At 37.0% G+C, this 20538-nt stretch overlaps 13 protein-coding genes across 13 annotated transcripts; 9 read left to right on the forward strand and 4 right to left on the reverse strand.

The window, feature by feature from the left end:
* Positions 1-562: 562 nt before the first annotated feature.
* C9374_002734 (uncharacterized protein) lies at positions 563-1549 on the reverse strand (the record flags this gene model as incomplete). The annotated part of the gene is made up of 1 exon (XM_044692184.1): positions 563-1549. One exon carries the CDS (start codon positions 1547-1549, stop codon positions 563-565), a length of 987 nt encoding a protein of 328 aa, XP_044550280.1.
* Positions 1550-2497: 948 nt separating this feature from the next.
* Positions 2498-4464, forward strand: C9374_002735 (uncharacterized protein; the record flags this gene model as incomplete). The annotated part of the gene is made up of 4 exons (XM_044692185.1): positions 2498-2839; positions 3794-3871; positions 3937-4082; positions 4191-4464. The coding sequence occupies 4 exons, from the start codon at positions 2498-2500 to the stop codon at positions 4462-4464; spliced, it is 840 nt and encodes a 279-aa protein (XP_044550281.1).
* A 483-nt stretch (positions 4465-4947) lies between these two features.
* On the forward strand, positions 4948-5853 carry C9374_002736 (uncharacterized protein; the record flags this gene model as incomplete). The annotated part of the gene is made up of 1 exon (XM_044692186.1): positions 4948-5853. The coding sequence occupies one exon, from the start codon at positions 4948-4950 to the stop codon at positions 5851-5853; it is 906 nt and encodes a 301-aa protein (XP_044550282.1).
* Positions 5854-5918: 65 nt separating this feature from the next.
* C9374_002737 (uncharacterized protein) lies at positions 5919-6785 on the forward strand (the record flags this gene model as incomplete). The annotated part of the gene is made up of 1 exon (XM_044692187.1): positions 5919-6785. One exon carries the CDS (start codon positions 5919-5921, stop codon positions 6783-6785), a length of 867 nt encoding a protein of 288 aa, XP_044550283.1.
* A 259-nt stretch (positions 6786-7044) lies between these two features.
* On the reverse strand, positions 7045-8009 carry C9374_002738 (uncharacterized protein; the record flags this gene model as incomplete). The annotated part of the gene is made up of 2 exons (XM_044692188.1): positions 7045-7682; positions 7817-8009. The coding sequence occupies 2 exons, from the start codon at positions 8007-8009 to the stop codon at positions 7045-7047; spliced, it is 831 nt and encodes a 276-aa protein (XP_044550284.1).
* Positions 8010-8866: 857 nt separating this feature from the next.
* Positions 8867-9641, forward strand: C9374_002739 (uncharacterized protein; the record flags this gene model as incomplete). Its single annotated transcript, XM_044692189.1, has 2 exons — positions 8867-8982; positions 9110-9641. The coding sequence occupies 2 exons, from the start codon at positions 8867-8869 to the stop codon at positions 9639-9641; spliced, it is 648 nt and encodes a 215-aa protein (XP_044550285.1).
* Positions 9642-10642: 1001 nt separating this feature from the next.
* Positions 10643-11176, forward strand: C9374_002740 (uncharacterized protein; the record flags this gene model as incomplete). Its single annotated transcript, XM_044692191.1, has 1 exon — positions 10643-11176. One exon carries the CDS (start codon positions 10643-10645, stop codon positions 11174-11176), a length of 534 nt encoding a protein of 177 aa, XP_044550286.1.
* A 344-nt stretch (positions 11177-11520) lies between these two features.
* On the forward strand, positions 11521-12696 carry C9374_002741 (uncharacterized protein; the record flags this gene model as incomplete). Its single annotated transcript, XM_044692192.1, has 3 exons — positions 11521-11895; positions 12008-12481; positions 12550-12696. 3 exons carry the CDS (start codon positions 11521-11523, stop codon positions 12694-12696), a joined length of 996 nt encoding a protein of 331 aa, XP_044550287.1.
* Positions 12697-12720: 24 nt separating this feature from the next.
* On the forward strand, positions 12721-13035 carry C9374_002742 (uncharacterized protein; the record flags this gene model as incomplete). Its single annotated transcript, XM_044692193.1, has 1 exon — positions 12721-13035. The coding sequence occupies one exon, from the start codon at positions 12721-12723 to the stop codon at positions 13033-13035; it is 315 nt and encodes a 104-aa protein (XP_044550288.1).
* Positions 13036-14558: 1523 nt separating this feature from the next.
* C9374_002743 (uncharacterized protein) lies at positions 14559-14885 on the forward strand (the record flags this gene model as incomplete). The annotated part of the gene is made up of 1 exon (XM_044692194.1): positions 14559-14885. The coding sequence occupies one exon, from the start codon at positions 14559-14561 to the stop codon at positions 14883-14885; it is 327 nt and encodes a 108-aa protein (XP_044550289.1).
* A 360-nt stretch (positions 14886-15245) lies between these two features.
* On the reverse strand, positions 15246-15789 carry C9374_002744 (uncharacterized protein; the record flags this gene model as incomplete). Its single annotated transcript, XM_044692195.1, has 2 exons — positions 15246-15320; positions 15454-15789. The coding sequence occupies 2 exons, from the start codon at positions 15787-15789 to the stop codon at positions 15246-15248; spliced, it is 411 nt and encodes a 136-aa protein (XP_044550290.1).
* A 327-nt stretch (positions 15790-16116) lies between these two features.
* On the reverse strand, positions 16117-19321 carry C9374_002745 (uncharacterized protein; the record flags this gene model as incomplete). Its single annotated transcript, XM_044692196.1, has 2 exons — positions 16117-18510; positions 18557-19321. 2 exons carry the CDS (start codon positions 19319-19321, stop codon positions 16117-16119), a joined length of 3159 nt encoding a protein of 1052 aa, XP_044550291.1.
* Positions 19322-19566: 245 nt separating this feature from the next.
* Positions 19567-20513, forward strand: C9374_002746 (uncharacterized protein; the record flags this gene model as incomplete). Its single annotated transcript, XM_044692197.1, has 2 exons — positions 19567-19732; positions 19969-20513. The coding sequence occupies 2 exons, from the start codon at positions 19567-19569 to the stop codon at positions 20511-20513; spliced, it is 711 nt and encodes a 236-aa protein (XP_044550292.1).
* Positions 20514-20538: the final 25 nt, after the last annotated feature.

The raw sequence follows: 20538 nt of genomic DNA on the forward strand, positions 1-20538 counted from the left end.
ACTTGTCTTTAGATATGGAATCAAAACAAGACATAATAAGCTTTCATTTCTTTGTTTGTTTGTTAAAAAACTGGTTTTTCCTTGTTGTTGATTCATCTCTGACACGGTAAATTGTTTCGAGTCCATCCTCTTCAATCCAAATAAATGCTCCGCAAATGATGAATCAAAATTGTACAGAAAATGTCTTTCAATCATTGTTTGCAGCAGTGCAAAGTATTCATCATAATAAGAAACAAAATGTAGATATCTAAAATTTCGTTGTGCTGCCATCACTAGCACATATCGGAGTGCAGATTTCAATCCAGATATCATTCGTTGGCAGTCATAATTTCAAAAAACGTTGGCTGAAACATTGAGAGCGATTGGTTCCTATTTGATGATGCTCCTTGATCATTCGTAGGTTGATATTGTGAGGATAGAAAGGACATTTTTTTTGTAATCGGAGTAAAATTGATAAATAAATACACTGTACTAACATACTATATTAATACAGTATTAAAATCATCAATGACATTATATAATATTATATTAATACAGTATTAAAATCATCAATGACACGATCTCATTGAGACACGAATTTTTTCAGAGTTTCTACATTACCGTCCCATGGAAAGATTGAGACAGACATTCTTGACACGACTGAGACAGCTGGTCTAAACGTTATTTCGTTTTTCTGACTCCTTGTCAATTCTGTTTCATTATCATCATCACCATCCCTCGTGTCTCTATACGAAAACGAATGGTTTCTTTCCTCACATCCATTTTTGACATAAATTTTCATTCGAACTTCATTAAGGATGGGGTGATGAAAATACTCAACACCAATCACATCCCCTTGTTTGTTAAGTTTGGCTGCATTATAACTGTTATTGAAACTGTCAGAGGCAACACAGTACCCAAAACCTTTTGAAGGATGGCGTCCAAGCCAGTAATGCATGGAAGAACTGTCTTGATCCCTAGGTTGATTTGGCAAATTATCAACTCCAACAAGTACTGCCCATGCATTATTTGCATTCTCTTCATCGTACGTGGTTAAATGCACACACCAGTAATATGTAATTCCTCGCTCGAGCTTCTTATTGGCGACACAAGTTTCCCAATCTCCACACAGCCTTGTATGCATGACTCTCATTGAATGATTTCTGTTGGTGAAGAGAATTTTCGAAATTTGAACTTCATCCAAAGAAGGCTCATATTTTTGAAAACCTTCAATACTAAATGAAAAGAGTCTGAACCAATGAAATATGAACTGATTAGGCTTATTTTTGTAATAATTCAATAATTCTTGATCGTTCAATAGAGGACAATGTTTCAGATCTGTCAATTGTAATTGTTGTACCAAATATTTTAATAGTTTTTCAGCTTGATCATCATCGGGATGACATGATGAAGAAAGAACAGTAAGTCTGCTCCAGATCACTTCTGATTTTGAAATTAATTCATGCAAGAATTTATTGGCCATAGATAAGGCCATTACAGAACCAAGATCAAGGAAGGCACATATATGAAATTCAAGTACTTCTTCTGGTAGGGTTTTGATGTGCAGCATTTTTTACTTCTGAAGTTCCGTTGCAGCATGTCAACGACAATCCCTTTAGCTCAAACACAACTTTGCCGCGTTGTTTGAACTGAAAATTTGTCACCTAGGTATTACTATTTATAGTTTGTTGTTGTCAACACTTGAAAGTGCATGTTTACTTTCGCTATCCAGTCATTTCTTCAGTACTTTCCTTAATATCTCCAACCTCAATGTCATTTAGCCGGTTTATAATCGAGATATAGCTCCACAATTCGATGCATTTATAATCACGAGTATAAAAGAAATGCTTTCACTTGTCAACACACAACAATTATTGCTTCTTCTTGATTTTCTACCCACAACAAGAAGCGAGACTTCTTTTTCTCAGAATGTTACGAACAATGTTACAACAGTAATTGGCTTTTCATACATGAGCCCCAACGAGGTGATTGTGAGCTTGTGCGAAGATGCTGTTTCCATACTACTCATGCTTCTAGTTCTCATCCCACTCGGAATTGTCTTTTTCAAACGACACTGTTATTTGATATGGAAATTTATGTTGTTAATGATGTTCGCAAGTTGTTCAACGGAAAAACGAATGCGAATTGTACAGCGATGGCGCAGTAATGAGAGAACGAAAGCGAAAGTATTCTTCTTTTTACTGCTCAACGCTGTGTGTTCTTTTGTTGTTTTTCGAATATTTGGAGAAATCTCAACTCTCATGCAGCATTACTTTGAGTGGAAACGAGAGGCGGACCCATTCATCAAAGCTGTACTTGTCAGAAGAATATTCGACTATTGCAGTATTTTCTGGTATACCTTAAACTTTTCCTTTATCATTCCTTTGTGGTTGAAAGTTTGCTTATCTTGGATCAACAAGGACAGTATACGAAAATTCATGAGGTTTACTGTTGCCTTTTTACTCATTGTTGCAGACGTGAGTGCACTCGTTGGCTCTCTCCCATAACATCTCTTGCTATGGTTGGTTTGATACGAAAGGATTGGGCTTCTGGATTGGACAAGCTCAAAAAGCCATTCACTGTTTATATTGCATTGCCGCTGGTTGGGCTGTCGACAAGTATTGTCTTCTTTATGAGCATTGCAGCGGTCGTGATCATTGTTGTCATGCTTTCCCATCAATATAGATCTAAATTGAAAACACAACCTAGCAATACGACCAGTAACAACAAGAAAATAGATCTTCAATCGGATCAGTATCAACAACAAAGGCAAGCCATCATCAAACTCACTTCAGGAATTGTAATTCTCGCAACAGGTATCTTATTGGAAGCCATAGGTGCGATACTTCATGCATTAGACGTAGCCTCTTATTACTTTTTTCCATCACAAAGGCTCTGCCCTATGCTGCCTTTGCCATTTGTGTTTCATTGATTTTTTGGCCTTATCTCTTCCGATATTAAGGAATCCATTCAGTTTTTAGTCATTGAACATTCGACCCCAGCGGTTAGCAAGCAGAAAAACAAGAGTCAAACAACCATGGACCTTGGAAAGATGGACATGGAAGGAAATCAATCTCCGAGATACATCAAAGATGCAACGGCTCGTGTCAACTATCAACAAAAGAGTTGGATGAAAAAACCTCTAATTTCGAAACCTTGACAATTCCAACACAAGTGGAGATGGACTTCTCTCCCTCACATGTCGAATCAAGAGCCTGTGAATACTATTCAACAACACCACGCGATGGAATAACCGAACCTCAAGCATTTGAGGTTTAGAACCTTTTTGATCTAAACAAACATCCGATTAGGAAAGTTTTCCGTCAACATCATGTTTTTATCACCAAGACCGAAAACAAACAAAACATTCGACGACTTGTAACAGCTCAACAAGCAAACAACAACAACCCACACGCTCAAAACACACACAAGTCAAGGACCGTCCTTTCATTAAAAATCATTGAAAACAACGAACAAATCTTTGCTACAAATGTCATCGAGTAATTTCATCACGCATAACAGCGATCCTTGTTGACCTCTCTTGGATTCGTTCCTTCAATCCAACAATTCCAATAATCAAATATCGTTTATGACCCGCAATGAAGGTATTGCAAGTTTAGTAGAAGACTCCATCACACTCATGGCAATGATCCTCGTTCTTATTCCTGTATTTGTGGTTTACTTCAAAAGACACTGTTATCTACTTCCAAACTTTCTAATTCGGGCGTGCGTGTTGATTTGTTGCGGTTGTTGTTGTGGCCGAGGAGCACGCAGCAAGCTCAATGATTTGATCCACTCATGGAATAACGATGAGAAAACCAAAAACAGAGTGTTTTTCTTCATATTGTTACATACAGTCATTGCGTTTTTGTTATTCGAATTCCAGCTGAAGGTAAGCAAAAGAATTCGAGAATTGTTTCATCAATAATTTGAACAAAATTATACCCCAAACATAAGGCTCTACAATTGCCCAGCACTACTTTGATTTACAACAAGATTATGCTAGTTTCTCAGTGGTCTTACACATACGAAGACTCTTTGATTATATCAGTATCTTTTGGTTCACTTTCAATTTCAGTTTCATCATTCCCATATGGCTTAAGGTATGCATGGTTTGGGTCAATCGAAAAAAGCATCGTAAAATAATTGCATAACCATGACGGTGCTACTTGTTGTTGGAAATATTTGCTTATTTTGTGGCTTGGCACCAGTGACATCCTTGTCGATCGCTGCACTGGCAACCCTACTATTGCCAGTGATTTGGAAAAGTTAAGGAAAACCTTCACCACAGCGATTGCCATTCCGTTGGTTGGTATTTCGACCGCTATTGTTTTCTTTTTAAGTATTGGAACGGTGGTCATTATCGTTTACATGTTGAGACAAAAAGCAAAATTAGTACCTGATAATTCAGAACAATATCAATTACAAAAACAAACCATGGTTAAATTAACCATTGGAGTGTCATTCTTGCAGCAGGAGTTTTAATTGAGGTATTGGGAGTTGGATTGTATGGATTGGATGTTGCTACTTATATCTTTTATCCGTTTGCTAAAGCAATACCCTATTGTTCGTTTACCATTTGCGTGGCATTGATTTTCTGGCCATTCCATCTTCCATTCTTAAATAATCCAATTCAATTTGTGATGCATGAAATTAAATTTCAACAAAAGCAAGACCTAGAAGAGGTACAACCGTTGCTCTGAATCAATCTGAAGAGAATAATAGAAAGCAACAAGAGGAACCTTCGAGTGGAATATCTAATTTGGATCCAATCGAACTCTCAGATGTGAATCACCCTCCTCGCCTCACCTTGATATTGAACCTGGAGAAGATTCTTCGCTCGTTGTGCAACAAACACCTCCTACTTTTCCTCAGCAACTCCAATTGTGTAATAAAAGGATAGCATGAGAAGACAAATTCTTCTTCTTGTTCAACAAAAAACAAAAATCAAAGCATCAACAACAAAAAATGGTCATTTTGGATCACGCACCATCGCCGACACAGCCTTCCCAATTGCTGTTACTGAACGGAAGCAGCATCATGAAGAAGAAATTAGTATTTTCCATGACATCCGTTCTGATTGTGATTCTACTTCTCACAAGTGTTTTCTCTTTGTATTCCGATAATTTATTTGTGTTAGCTTCTGATGATGTCAAACAAGACACCAAACATGTGGTAACTGCCATAACTATGAAATATCCCTCATCATTGATGAACACCTACTCTACCAAATCCAATGATTCAGACCTCGCTACCCTTTGCGATAAATATTTAAATGCTACCAACAACGGAACCAAACATACTAACTCAGAAGAAGAGGAAGAAGGACCATTAACTTGGTATGAGTACATTCTTTATGCTTGTGCAAGTTTGTTCTTTGTTGGAGGAGCTGGTTTGATGTCGGGTTTTACTCTCGGCCTTCTCTCTATTGATCCAATGCAACTTGATATTTTGAGAACCACAGGCACAGATTCAGAGAAGAAATATGCTGTAAGATTGGCTCCTATTTTAAGACATCACCACCTACTGTTGGTAACACTTTTATTATGGAATGCTTTGTGTTTTGAATGTCTTCCCTTGGTTTTGGACAAGATCGTTCCAGAATACGTAGCAATTATTCTTGGAGTCACATTTGTTCTATTTTTTGGAGAGGTTATTCCTCAAGCAGTAATTTCAAGATATGGACTTGCGATTGGTGGTACTCTGTTTTGGCTTGTTTGGCTTTTGATTGCTATTGTTTTTATTATTGCATGGCCAATTAGCAAAGTGTTAGACTGGATGTTGGGGTCTGGACACGGAACATTGTATCAAAGAACAGAATTGAAAGAACTTGTAAATATTCACTCTCAACATCTGATCAAAGATATCACTTAACAGAACACGAAGCCAAAATTCTTGGTGGTGCTCTTGATTTTTCCAAAACCTCGGTGAGACAAACAATGACACCTATTGAAAAGGTTTACATGTTAGACATTGATAGCAAACTTGATGTTGACACAATGACAAAAATTTGGCAAGAAGGCCACTCTCGTATTCCAATCTTTAAAGGAAATGCCAATAACATTGTAGGAATGTTGTATGTAAAGGATTTGATTTTGATCAATCCTGAAGAAGCCTTGCCTATTTCCCAAGTTCTAACTTTTTATGGTAGAGAAGTCTTGAAAGTGTTTCCTGACACCTATTGTGATGAAATACTAAAAATTTTCAAAACTGGTAGAACTCACATTGCAATAGTACATGAAGAAAATACTGGAGAACATAACTCTGAGCAACCATACACAATACTTGGTATTGTGACTCTTGAGGACGTAATTGAAGAAATCATTAAGGACGAGATTGCCGACGAAAATGATATTGACTACAGCAAAGAGAATGTCAATAGACCACACCATATTTTTAAACTTGAAATTCCATCTAAATTATCCTCAACCCAAGTCGCTACAATTGGCTCCTATTTGAGCAGAAGCTCTACTACATTCAGATTACTTCCTGACGAATATTTATTGAGATTGCTTCACAAATGTGAAGTGGTAGAACTTAAACAAGCAAGTGATAACACTACATCGATATTCGAAAAAGGAAAGATTTGTGATTTTGCTATTTTAACACTGCACGGAAAGACGGAGGTTATGTTTGGTGATGATAAATTTGTCACTGAGATAAGACCTTGGACTCTCGTTGGTGAACGTGCATTAACAAAGGAGACGTTTGTTCCTGATTTTGATGCTAGAGCAGGAATACCACCTTCCTCAAAATCCTCAGAAAAGATTATATTGATGCCATTTCTGAGTTTTCGTGGAGGATGAATCATTTTTCCTTCCCAAGGATATGGAATGGTTAAGTCCAATTTTGTCAAAGCTTGCCAAGAATACCACTTTTAAAACTGTTCCAAAGAATGATGAATTAACACCTGTTTCACAGAATGAGATATCTTTTGCCGACGCTGAAGAAAGTAATTACGGCTCTCGAGTCAAACCTAAAAAAGCCTTCAAGTATTCACACTTAGATGAGTAATAAACAGGCGAAAGTCAACATCAGTTTAAGTTGTAAATAAAATGGGACGTCCTAGATATTATCATCATTTTTGCTGACCAATCTGACAACGACAGGATTATGATCTGATATGAGTAAGGTGTTCTCTCTGAGGTCAATATAGCTCTCGCTTACCAATGTCTGCATCGCTTGACTGCAAAGTATGTAGTCAATCCTAGTGTGAAATCGAGAAGATGAAGTATTTGGTGTTCCATCAAATAGCTTGTCTTTGTTTTTTTGTCTCCATGGATCTATGATCGCTAATTGTTGGGCCAATTTGGACAAAATCTTGTGGTGTTTTTGAACCTGATTTCTTGTGTCAAACAAACAGTTCATAAGATCACTGCTCACAGGTTCCCACTTTCGCTTGTCTCTCATGTCTTGAAGAAACTTCCAGAAATCAGATGTATATTCTTTTCGATTCATTGCATTGAAATCTCCCATCAATACATATTTTGGAGCTTTTTGCGGGCTTGATAAATCAAATTGCATAAATTCAGCCATAAAGTTCATCACTTCTGCTAATTGTTGAATCCTCATCGTTTCCTGAATGTAATCCAAATGAGTGACAAATGCAAATTCGACGCACGAGTTTCCCTCAAATTGTACCCCAACGACAGTCCGAGGACCTCCAGGACCTCTTTTCAAATACTTTTTTTTGATTTTCTTGACTGGCAGCCATGTAATAATTGCGTTTCCCAAGTTACTCGAATTTACATAATAATATTTGTATGGTTTTGAAAATGATTGGTTAAAGCATTGCAAATATCAGCAAGAGGAGTCTTTTCGCCACCACGGAACGAACGTTTTTCATAGGCTTCGTTCATTCCGATGATATCATATTGATTTTCAATGAAATAATTCAATACCAATTGTCGGTTATCAACCTTGCCATCAGTTTTGAATGAATGAACATTGAAGGTACAACACGAAATTGAACATTCCTTGCTGTATGAGTGTGTGGCGATCGTGGTATTACTATTGGAAGAAGTGATCATTTTTTTTTTGTAATTTTCTTCGAGTAACGAGTTCCAGTATTTTCACGCAAGTTGGAGTTCAAGTTTGAGATGGAAGTGTTATGTCGTCGCTCGGTGACCACAGATAAGGCAACCCAACGTTAGGAAGAGACAGAGGCAGCGAGTGAAAAACGAATATTACAATAACTCGCTTGGTGGCAGGTCAAAAAGCAAAACAAGATACTCAACGTCCCTGCACCCTGTGGTCACTCATGGTTGTACAGTAAAGCGAACGTTCATCATTGACACTTTTTGGACTGTAAAGTGTTAATAGAATTGTACAATTAACTATTTTCTTAACTTTCCAAACAGGTCCAGTTTGGCATTGGATTCTCAATATGTCTCACAAAAAAAACCACATGCTGTGTGTCTCCGATATCTCTTTTGCGAACACTGTTTTCTCTGTCTCTCTAACAACACCACGACCAATCACACTCCGCACAATTATTTGAAGTCACACTTGCTTTGAAATCCATAGAAATGAATTCTGATTCATCATCACTGCATCTCGATTCACTTTTTGCCACCAACGTTTCAATTCGACCGGAGGAATCACGACGCCGCTTGGTCAAGTAACAGCCAATCTTGTCGTGGATGCAATTACCATCTTACTCACATTTATTTTTCTCATTCCATTATTGGTCGTTTATGTGAAACGGAATTGTTATTTGTATTTTAAATTTTTAGCTTTGGGGATTGTGAAATATCATTGTTTCACACGAGAACCTCTTCCTTCTTCGGGTGCATCAAGTAGTAGTGATTCATTTGAGAGCAAAACTAAATCTAAAGGAATATTCTTCTCGTTGATTCATTCGTTAGTATTATTTGTTGTGTTTCGAATGGGAGCGGAGGGTGTTTCCATCATTCAACACGTCTATGAATTGAATAGAGATCGACCGAATTATTTAACAACAGTCTCTGTAAGAAGAATATTGGATTATATCAGTATTTATTGGTATATTTTGAATTATTCCTTACTCATCCCAATTTGGTTAAAAGTGTGTTTGGCATGGATTCAGAAAAAAAAGAAAGAAAATTGCAACTGGAGTCATTTATACACTCCTCGCCCTTTCAAATCTAAGTGCATTATGTGGATTAATTCCTGTAGTTATTTTATCAATCATTGCATTGAGTGCATCCTCAGGAGAAAATGAATCCCTAAGAAGAACGTTAACATTTGCTGTTGGAGTTCCTTTGGTTGGAATTGGAACTGCCATTGTCTTTTTATTTGGAATTATTGCTGTTGTGGCCATTGTTCTCATGTTGAGATCTTCTGCAAAATATACTCCAAGTGATAGTGAAGTGTATCGATTACAATTACAAAGCATGATGAAATTAACAGTTGGAGTGGTGATTATGAGTTTAGGAGCAGTCTTGGAAGTGGTTGGAATTGTAACCAATTATTTAGAAATGCCCAATTTTATTGTTTATCCATTAGCGAAAGGAGTGCCTTATATTACATTTATGATTTGCATTTCATTAATATTTTGGCCTTATCGTTTACCGTTATTGAGTCATCCGATTCAATTTGTTACTCAAGAATTGAGATTTTCACCAAAAACAAAGGAAGAAACGTTGGTAGATGTTGCACAAGTAGAACATGAAATGAAATAACCGTATTTGTAATATTCATTGGAACCCTATATCGTGTTTGAATGATCATGGAACATCAAAGTTTGATTTACTCTCCGACACACACACACAGGTGTTGCATGGATACCAAATGAATTATTTTAAAAGACGCTAAAAATTCACAAGTGACAAACACAACTTGGGAAACTTGGGTGAACAATGGAACTCAATGGTTAACTTTTGAGAATGTTCACATGACAGATTTGGGTATGTATAAATTCGGTCCAGAGATGGAAGAAACTCTTGTCACGATCAAGTCCAGCTTTGTGAAGAACGTTCAAATCAAGCAAACTGAACAAGTGCAAATTGAACACTCAAATCTGGAACTCGTTGAGATTGGCAACGAGCAAACATTCATTTCCATTAGTAACTCTGTATTACGCTCAGTACGTGTCCACTTGCCAAATATTTGGAAGGACAAGAACGAGAAATTTCAAATTGTAAATAGTACTCTGTATCGAACACAATTTCAATTACAGAGAGTGAGAAATGTCGTTTTGGAAAATGTGAAATTGTTTGAACGAACTGCCATTCATGTTTCGAATACAGACATTTAAGACTTGTTGCAGTTCAAGCACTGGGAGGATCTTTTCAATTATTTGCTAGAAATGTGGTTCAGATTGGAATTGTTCACTCTCAATTCCATTCATTGCAATTACTAGACAGTGTATCGAATTATCTTATTGAAATTTATTCCAATTCTATGATGCATGTGACCAATTGCTCATTTATGATAATCAAGGAAATATTCTAGGATTGACTTTTTTAGAAACTGTGTATATGGATACGTTGACTTTTAAAAATAATATTGGAAGATGTATGGTTGTAGATTTACCAAAAAAACCAAAAAGTGGTTCCAATGTTGTGCTTTCTTCAAGTTCCTTCCATAACACAACATGTGAGAGAATGAAAACAAACAACAACAAAATTGGCAATTAGGATGTGTGCTCAATATACATGCAGGTGAAATGATTATTCAAAAAATGGAATGTTCTGGAACTCGAGGAGCATTGAATGGAGCATGTATCAATGCACTTGCTGAGAGTAGTTTTTGGGTTGCATATTCAACATTTTCAGACAATATGGCACACCAATTCGGAGGTGCCATTTATGTCGATGTGCCAATAGTCAGGCCCCCATTATTTGAAAACATTTCATGTATGAACAATGAGGCTGGATATGCTGGAGGATGTTTATATTTCCATACATCAAAACAATTAAGGTCTGCTGAATGGATTGGTAACAATATCTACTCTCAGAATATTGCACAATCTTATGGCAATGATATTGCATCTCCTCTGTATGGAGTGAAATATGATTTACAAATTCAATATCAGGATGGCAAAATGACCATTTTCAATGCATCCTCAAATTCCATTCCAAAACTAGAATTATATCCTGGACAAGTCATTTCATCCATGCAAGTATCGGTGTGGAATAATGGTCAAGAAAGAATTCACTTTTTAGATTCTGAAATTTCAACATTGAAATTTTCATTGAATGATTCTTCTTCATGAGAGTATCTCATCATTCTCTCACAACTAGTATCATGGATGATCCATTCACTCAAACCATGTCGTATTGCTATATGATCATAACCGAACCCATCCACTCATACTCCAAGATTTATCCATTCTCGTATACCAATTACCAACATCCTTTCCATTTTCCATCCAATCCATATTGAGCCTTAATGATGAAAATCCACTCTCTATTCAAATTCAGTTACAAGAATGTCCACAAGGGATGCGTTTACAGCTACAACAATATCCAACGAATTCGTATGCCTGTAGAGAACTTACTCGAATTGCTATGAGGTGATCATTCCTGTGGTTGCCATTGTGTCCATTCTCATCTTCTCATGTGTGGTGATTATATTCTATGTTGGATTTCGAATGTAAGGAATATTTATCGAAAATTGAAGAGATTAAAACAGAAAGAACTAGCAGAGAGGAGAATGGAATCGAAATTGTTAGAAAAGAGAATTATTTTCATGGATGATGAAGATGAATTGGTATTGGATGAAATGGACCACTCTTCACTTCTCAAGGATACAGGTGCAACAGAGATCAAAATGAATTACATTTCATCGACACGTTATGGTGCTGATATGAAGGATTCTCTGTTGATGAACGAAATGACACCTCAAAGAAGAAATCAGCACAAAGGAAGAAATGTAACAACATCATCCTCTCTTCATCAACATTGGATCATTTCCATTGAAGATGTTGAAATTGTAAAAAGAATTTCAGAAGGGCTAATGGCACTGTTTATTTAGGATTATGGAAAGGTACTCGTGTCGCTCTGAAAAGTTTGAAATCCAATTTCATGGATCATCCTCTCCATAGTTCACTCCACCACGAGGAGGAGGAGAACCGCCATCTGAAGAGAATGATGAATTTGAAAAAGAGGCATCTCTACTAGCCAGCATTCGTCATCCCAATATTGTTCAATTTTTTGGAGTCATTGTGAGTGGAAGTAGGAAATATATGGTGGTCGAGTTTATGGAAAAGAAAAGTCTTGACCTTGCCATTTACAATTCCAAAAATGGAATTGAGAAATTGAGCATTTTTAGAAAAATTGATATTTTATTAGGAGTTGCAAAAGGAATGCAATATTTACATGCCATGAAACCATTCGGAGGAATTATTCATAGAGATTTAAAACCTGGAAACATTTTACTTGACAAGAACTTTACAGCAAAAATTGCCGATTTTGGATTAAGTAAGCATTTGAGTACAAGGAATGCTTCTAATTTCTCAACATCGAATCAAGAATCCAATGCCACTGCCAATGTTGGTACTTTATTTTACATGTCGAATGTAAGTACGATAGTTGTACTTCATAATTTTACATGAACATCATTTTTAATGAAACAAACTCAAAATAGGAAATGATCAGTGGAACCAAATATAACCACAAAACGGATGTCTACAGTTTTGGAATTGTCATGTGGGAATTATTCTTTGAGGAAAATCCATATCTGAATGCACATTCTAAAAAATTGCACCACTTTACAACAAAGATTTACCAATAATAATTCCAATGAAAATTAACGGGCATGGTGAATCCAGGACTCTCAGACATTTACGGTTTTCAAGTTTTATCACAAGTCGTGAATGGCTTGCGACCGATCATTCCGTTTCAATCTCGTCAAGAAATGCGACAATGGCTTTCAGAATTCATGTTGGATGAAAGTCACAGAGAGACTTCTCCTAAGGATCATGGAGATGTTTCATCATTGGATGCATTGTGCAACATTTGTGAGGAATACATGTCCCTCATGAAAGCATGTTGGGATCCTGTGGCGAGTCAACGACCAGAATTTGTTGAGATTTGCCAAAGGCTGAATGGACTTTTAGAAGGGACTCGATAGAATATTGTTACTTTGAATTCTGTCTTAACCATTCCAAGGTTTGACACGTGCGTGCGTGGTGTGTGTGGAATTACTATAGTCGTCTACCAACAGCTGATTTTAGAGTCCCTTTACTCTCGACACAAATCTCTCAAACATTTAATCTCTCAACCGTAAAAAAATTGGCGCTTTGCGTTAACGTTAAAAATCCGATCATCCTCAACCTTCCCGAATCATTTAATTTTAATTCATTTGCCAAATAGAATGATGCAAATGCAAGCAACTGTTTCTCATAATGCACAAACGGAACGCAACTCACGATTTAAAGCAATTTGTAGAAATATTGAAACGACCGAACATGAAATACATGTCCATTCTCGGAAGTTGGATCGGCTCAAAAAAAAGCTGATGGTGGTAGGTTTGGATTTCAATTGACATTTTTCGTGTCCTTAACAACTACTAACAGGAAGAGAAAAAGAATGCAATCAATCTTTTAAAAAGCATGAGAATAGAGTCAGAACGAGGGACAGAAATCCCGTTCAGTAAACCAAGAAGTACGTGTATTACAATATTCTTTTACTTTGGAAGCATGATGGAACTTATATTTCAATAGAGAGAGGCTTACATCAAAGTTTATGTATGAAGAAGGACTAAAATCAGAAGATTTAGCAGATGAATATCTCATCCTTTGCATTTAAGGTACCCTGAAACAGGATGTAAGTTGTAATTAGAGTCACGTTGATAGAGCTATCACAACAGATGATTTTGAGATACGAGACGTAGAAGATATAAAGATTTTGCCAAAGACTCGAAATATTATGAACAAATGCACGAATTGATACATTCTCCACGAAACACAATCCCAGCCTTATTGAGAAAAAGGAGGAAGCGAGAAGAGGAAGAACGAAGGAGACGAGAAGAACAAGAGGCACACGTCAAACAAGAGCGAAAACAAAAGCTAAGAGCAAACTGAAAGCTTCAAGCAAATTAATCATGCTTTCTTCCCTGTCCTTTAAAAAATCATCGGCGTAAGTTTTTTGTCATCATTTCTCTATGGTATCATTGAAATCTATTTAAACAGCAAACTGTCAGCTGCTCAAAGTGACGACGTTGAATCAGTTGAAATCGAAGAGGACGTCTTTGAAAAGACAAGAAAAGAGCTCTTTGGTATTAAGAACAAAATCGATCCACCCCACAAGAAAATGTTGAAAAAAAGAAACCAGAAAAGAACAACTTGCTGCAACTGTTGGGAATATCAACCTCAGACTCGTCATCGAATCTTTCCATTGCTGGATCACAATCGAATTTAAGTCCACTTCCCACACAACAAGGAAGCACGTCCTCACGACGGTCCCATGTTTCTTTTTCAACTCTTGTGGATGCAAAGAGATCTGCCTCCGCATTGAGCTCAAGAAAGCATTAGAATGCAGTGAACGAGCCACACAATGTCATTGCTCACATTCTTTTAACACCCATTCATGGAAATAACTCGAATTACGCAGCGTTGTCGGAATACGGCGACACTCAAATGAATCAAAAACAAAATGTCTGCACGCAAACTCAAAGACTATTATGCCATTCTCAAAGTAGCTCGAAATGCTACACAGGCCGATATCAAAAAGGCCTATGTTCAATTAGCGAAAATTTATCATCCTGATTTACTGGAGAGTTCGGACCCTAAGAAAGCGTTTAAAGAGGCGACGTTCAAAGAAATAACCGAAGCCTATAGTATCTTGAATAATCCACGAAGAAGAAGTGAATACAATATGGAAATTTATGAAAACGACAAGACAGCTTCAAATAATCGGGATGATGATGCCACTCGTCCCCTCCTGATCCCATCACGTCGGAAGAAGAGAAACAAGCACTAGGACTTCAGTTAAAGAAAATCCGAAATAGAAAAATTAGACGCTTGTTCATTCTTATTTTTGTATTGTTTGGGATTGGATGGTACTTTAAATTGAAATATATATTTCTAAGATGTACAATAGAGATATAAACAATAAGGTCATTTTCAAGGATAAGGAAGGAGTAGACAGTGAAATGATTGAGGAGGTCAACAAGAAATTTGCTCAAGAACTTCAAAGGTGAGAGAAGAGCGAGAAAAGATGAATATATGAGACAACCAACCAAGAAGATGTCAACTTCTAAAAAACAAGAAAATATCGAAGAGTAATTCAAAAAATCCTAAGAATTTAAGACATTGCCATGTTAAATGACGTATCCAAAGTTCAAGAATGCATCGATTTATTGGCATCCCGAACGAAAATTCTTTCGGCCAATTCTCGACCTTGGAATGTACCTCCCTGTTCGTAGTGATAATCAGTAAATTCAATTTTGATTTGTTCATTGTATGTTGATGATGAATGTGGGGAATGACCACAGAATTGAAAAGTATAAAATGTTGAACTGCAACATCGAGCCACAATTAAAACTCACCTGCACGGTCCAGTAATTTCTTTGTTGCAACAATCGGAATCCTTTCTTCGACAGTAATTGAAAGAGAGTCCATGTGCCGGGTGTCATTGGTTGATACAAAGACAAGAAAGAATTCGAAGCTTGGTCATACAAGGTTTCGGAAGCCCATGATACAGTTAGTGAAGTTCCCTCGACATCGACTTTGGCGATAACTTGACCTGGTGTTGCATTTGTTGGGTAAGGCACGTTAAAAATGTCAGTAAAGGCTGGTTCGGAGCATTTGATGGCACTCCAAACTTCAGTGCTTTTATCATTCTTCGTAATCTTTTCAGTAACAACAACGAACTGCTGCGACATGTCTGACAATTTTTTTGACGTTTGAAGGCAACGTGAACGATCTTCTGCGAATCTGCAGGTGTACTTTAAGTGTTTCTCTTTCGATAAACATATCAACCTTTTTTATCAAGAAGCCGACATAGCTCAGTTGGGAGAGCGTAAGACTGAAGATCTTAAGGTCCCTGGTTCGATCCCTGGTGTCGGCAACTTTTTTGTTTGGAATGCTTAGCACTTTCTTGAAGAATTAAAACTTGATGGGAGTAGTTCGAGTGACAGTCGATAACAAAAGGAAGGGTGCAAGCAAAACTGTTTTGTTGACTTTTTAATTTATTGTAGTGTTAAAAAGGGTTACGAAATATCCTCACTATCCATCGAATCAGCAATTGGTTGTGATTCATTGTTCTTTTTTCTCGGAGAAGATGGATCCAAACCATTGTCATGCATTTTCATGTCTTCATCCACCTTTGTTAATTCTTGAATGTCCTCCGTAGTGATTTCTTGAACATACATGACAGCTCCCTCCAGACATGTCAAATAATAAACAACTTCACTGTTTCTAGATTGAGATGCAAACTTTGATAAAAAAGACAAAGCAGAATGAATGTTAGGAAGGTGAGAATGGACTACTACATAAACCAAAATTGGGAAAAACTCATCCGCTCCAAATGAGAAATCTTTTCCTCTTTGAGTACAATTATCTTTAGCGATAATGTGTATTTGTCTTGCGCAAGAATAGACACAGTGTAACATATCCATTGGAGACACATAATAATTCAGATAGCTGAGAGTGGTGACTGGGTCGTAAAATGGAGTTTGACTGATTTTGTGAATCATCTCCTTGATGGAATTCTGTTTTCCTGTAAACTTTACCCTTAATGGCAAAAATTTGTTAGCGACTCCTAGCTGATTTGGAGTCAGCTGCTTCAATAGGTTGGCCTGTTTTTGAAACTTGACATTTTCTGCAGAGTGAGCTTCAACTTCTATTTTTTGAAGCTTTACACCCAAGCCAAATTCATTGTAGATGAGTCTAGATAATAATCTCAGAAGCACTTGCTTTTCAACGTCTAACGTAATGGAATGCCTGGTACTCAAGTAATCTACAAAACTGGAAATATAATCAACAATTTCAGATGAAGATATCTTTTCTAGGCCAACATTGTTAAGTTCCTTAACAAACGTTCGCAGGGATTGACCTTCTTCTGTTCTTTGGTCTGCAATCAAATCAAAGAATTCTTGTTCAATCTCCAATCTTTGATCGTTTTCTATACAATGAATACAAGATTGCCAAGTCTGATCGTCCAAATTCGGATCTTTGGAGTTGTTAGACTCCGATAATAAATGAAAGTTGCATAATGGGAGAGCTGGCTCTTCAATGTATCGTTTCAAAATTGATTTAAGGTTGATTGTCACATCTTTCTTTTGAATGACTTTCTTAGAAATTCCACTTTCCTTCTTCATTTGTATGAACTTGTCTGATAATTCTTTAGAAAGCTGTTCTAACAGAGAGATCTCGTTCCATTGTGCACAAAGTACTTCATTTTCGCTTAAAATCTCGTCAACTTCTTTGTAAAAAGCTTCTTGTTTTACGAAATGAGGCAGCAAGTTATAGCACTTGATCGTAATATCTCCTTGTTCGACTTGGTGTTGTTTTAGATGCTGAGACTGTTGCAACAAAATGTCTCGGATGATATCAATCTTCTCCTTCAGGACCTTTTTACATCCTTTTTCAAGCTCTCTTCTATGTTTTAGACGTATTAGCTTACATCTAGCCAAGTCCTTGTATATTTGAAGTAACTTTGAATCATGACATCTTTGAATAAATGAATATTCTTGCTGAATTTTGTCATACTCCACTTCCTGGCGTTTTCTCAAATCTTTGATCACTTGCTTACTCTCTTTTAGATAGTTGCTAAGTCTTTGTTCGTACTTTACCAATTCATCCTTCCAATCATCCTCAGTGCGTTTCTTAGGATTTGATGTGAATAATTTCTTTAACAGATTGTCTCGCTTTGGTTGGAAGTGCTTCATTTCAGAGTTGTTAGTAAGAAATGTTTGCCTTCGTTGCTTTGTGGGCGACATGGGTTCAGTTGGAGTTGTTGGAGACTTTGGTCTTATTCTTTCCTCTGAAAATAAGGGCTTTGTAGACATGTCCGTTAGAGGGCTATGCATACTGTCTTTTCTAAATATGAATGATGTTGTCGAATGAACTTCGTTTGGCTCCTCTCTAAAAGAGCTCAAGCTTACATCAAATTCATTTGTGGCAAGTGTATCTATTAATCGTGAGTTAGAAACAAAGCTTTCAGAAATAGCAAAACCCTCAGATGGTTTGCTAATAGCTGCTTTGCTTTTGATAGAAACTGGTGGTGAAGATTTTTGTTTGCTTTCCTTATTCACAGGAGAATTAGACTCATTTCCCAAGAAGTACTTTTTTGAGCTTGAATCTTCTTCTTTTTCTTGGATAAACTGCTGCATGTGCTTTCTAATCTTGGTGTTCCTTTTTGAGCTTACACCAAACTCATCGCTCTCTTCAACGTCATCGTCTGTATCATTGACTGAGAATTTTAAAAAGTATTCCCTTTTCGATTCATCCATTGTGGTAATTTCGTCGTCCCAAGCGCTTCTTAGCTCTGCAACCCAGGAAGGAACAGCACCTGCATTTGGTAAAATGGTTTTCATCAGGTCCTCATCTGTTTTGGTGATGTTCTCTTCCTTCTTTTTAGTATTCGGTATAAAATAATTTGCCTAAAATATATATTTAACATGATCCCAATTGTCATGTGATACTTACTTTGATAACAGTGTCAGAGCTTGTGGTTGTTGTCGATATTGTAAAATCCTCATACTCTTTTACATTTTCTTTTAACTTTCTAATGTTTTCTTCAAGAGCTTCAAAGTTGTCTTGATTTAAAAATACAGGAGCTTCCGATGAGGCGTTCTTGATAACAATGGGTTCTTCAGTTATTGGAGGCTCGTCAGTGTCATGTGATATTTTTGCTTCGTTTCGAATGTTGTGTGAAGAAGAGCTCACAACAAAATCAGAGTTAATGCCACTCACGCCTGTTGGAGAAAATGCAGAGCTAAGAGAAGATACAATTAAATCGTCCCTTACTGACGACCTGTCAGAGGATGGGACTGAGCTATTGGGTACACTGCTCGGAGTTGAAAGCGAAGCTGGAATTCTTTGGAAACTTGAAGGAGGAGATGAGAAAGAAGATGAAAGGGAAATACATGTTTCAGTATCCAAAGGACAAGAAGAAGAGGAAGAAGCGCTTCCACCTATTTCTTGTACAGGCCGCTTCTCAATGACTACATAGTCATCTTCGGGATGTTCTACATCTGTTCCTTCTCCTTTAATCATGGTTGATAATTTGCTTGTACTTCCATGTTCCGCAATGTTGTTATTCCTCTTAATACCAATTAATAATTTTGAACATGGTTCAGTTTCTTCTTCAAAATTATTTGAGATCAAACATTCACTTGTTCCGCTCTCCTCTTTGACATTGGAAGAAGGCCTTTTAGACTCTTCTCTTGGTGATGATGAAAGTGTGGCCATCACGTGTGCGAGAAGAGTGTGCGATGGAACAATTATTTTTTAACGAGGGCCGCCGAGAAACGAATGACCTTTGAATTTTCGTGATTGATGGTCAATATGAGATGAATTGCCGTTGAAATGAAAGTATCTTTTTTGGATTCACACTTCAAAAGAGAATTGTTTATTGTTTGTTGATTCCATAAAGTTTGATGGTCCTCCTCGTTTGAGAGCCGAACAATATTGAAAGTACAGCAGCAAGAAGAAAAATGAGTGAATCAAAAACACTGACCGAAGTATTGGCCACTCTGCAGCGTGAAGGAGTGAAGGTTCCTCCACCTCCAATCGCACCATACAAATCTCATAAATTGGGATATCAATTCAAACAACCATCCACTCCAAGCGAAAAGTTTGTTAATAATTCTTTGTATTCTGGTAGGTTGAATTTTAAAGCACAACAACAAATAGTTTCGAAAATTTTAAATTGTTGTTGGTAATGGAAATTCATTGATGATACCATTGTCATCAACGATCATGATAACATCACCAAAATAATAACAATCCACCAATGATAATATTAATTGGATTTCGGATGAAATATGACGATATTAATGGATTTTTTAATAATGACGATGATGAAAATAATTATTCACAACAATGATATCGTGCAGCATTTTGGGGATTTGGAGCAGGAACCATTGTTGCTTGGTTCTATGACTACAAAAAAGTCACTCGTATGCCATACACAAAGGCTCTTGCCCTTCACGCTAAAACTATCCGAGGCCCATTCGCTTTAGTATCATCAATTGGAGTCACTCACTCAGCTGTTAGTTGCTTATTGGATGTTTATAACTCTGGAGGATACAACAGATTTGAAAAGGAACAAACTCTTGGACAAAAAACACTTTCAGCATTTGCAGCTGGTTCTGTGATTGGAGTATTCAAAGCCAGTCCTTCCACGGCAATTGGTTTCGGAACTTTATTCGCTGGAGTGTCGCTAGTTTTCAATTATTACACTGACAACTTCTTACCTGATGACAAAGCAAAAAGATCTCAATTGTTCAATGAAAGATTTGTCAAGTCAAATGAGCCAGCTCCAGACCATATGCGTCCTGAGAATATCAATGGAGACAAGCTTTTTGTGGGATCAGCCTTTTTTGAAGAATCAAAAGCAAGAAAGAAAAATACTTCTACAGTACAATTCGATGAGCAATAGGTATGATTGGATTTGTTAGGGATAA

The sequence above is a fragment of the Naegleria lovaniensis genome, assembly GCF_003324165.1.
Source record: "Naegleria lovaniensis strain ATCC 30569 chromosome Unknown tig016, whole genome shotgun sequence".
NCBI lineage: Eukaryota > Heterolobosea > Eutetramitea > Acrasida > Naegleriidae > Naegleria > Naegleria lovaniensis.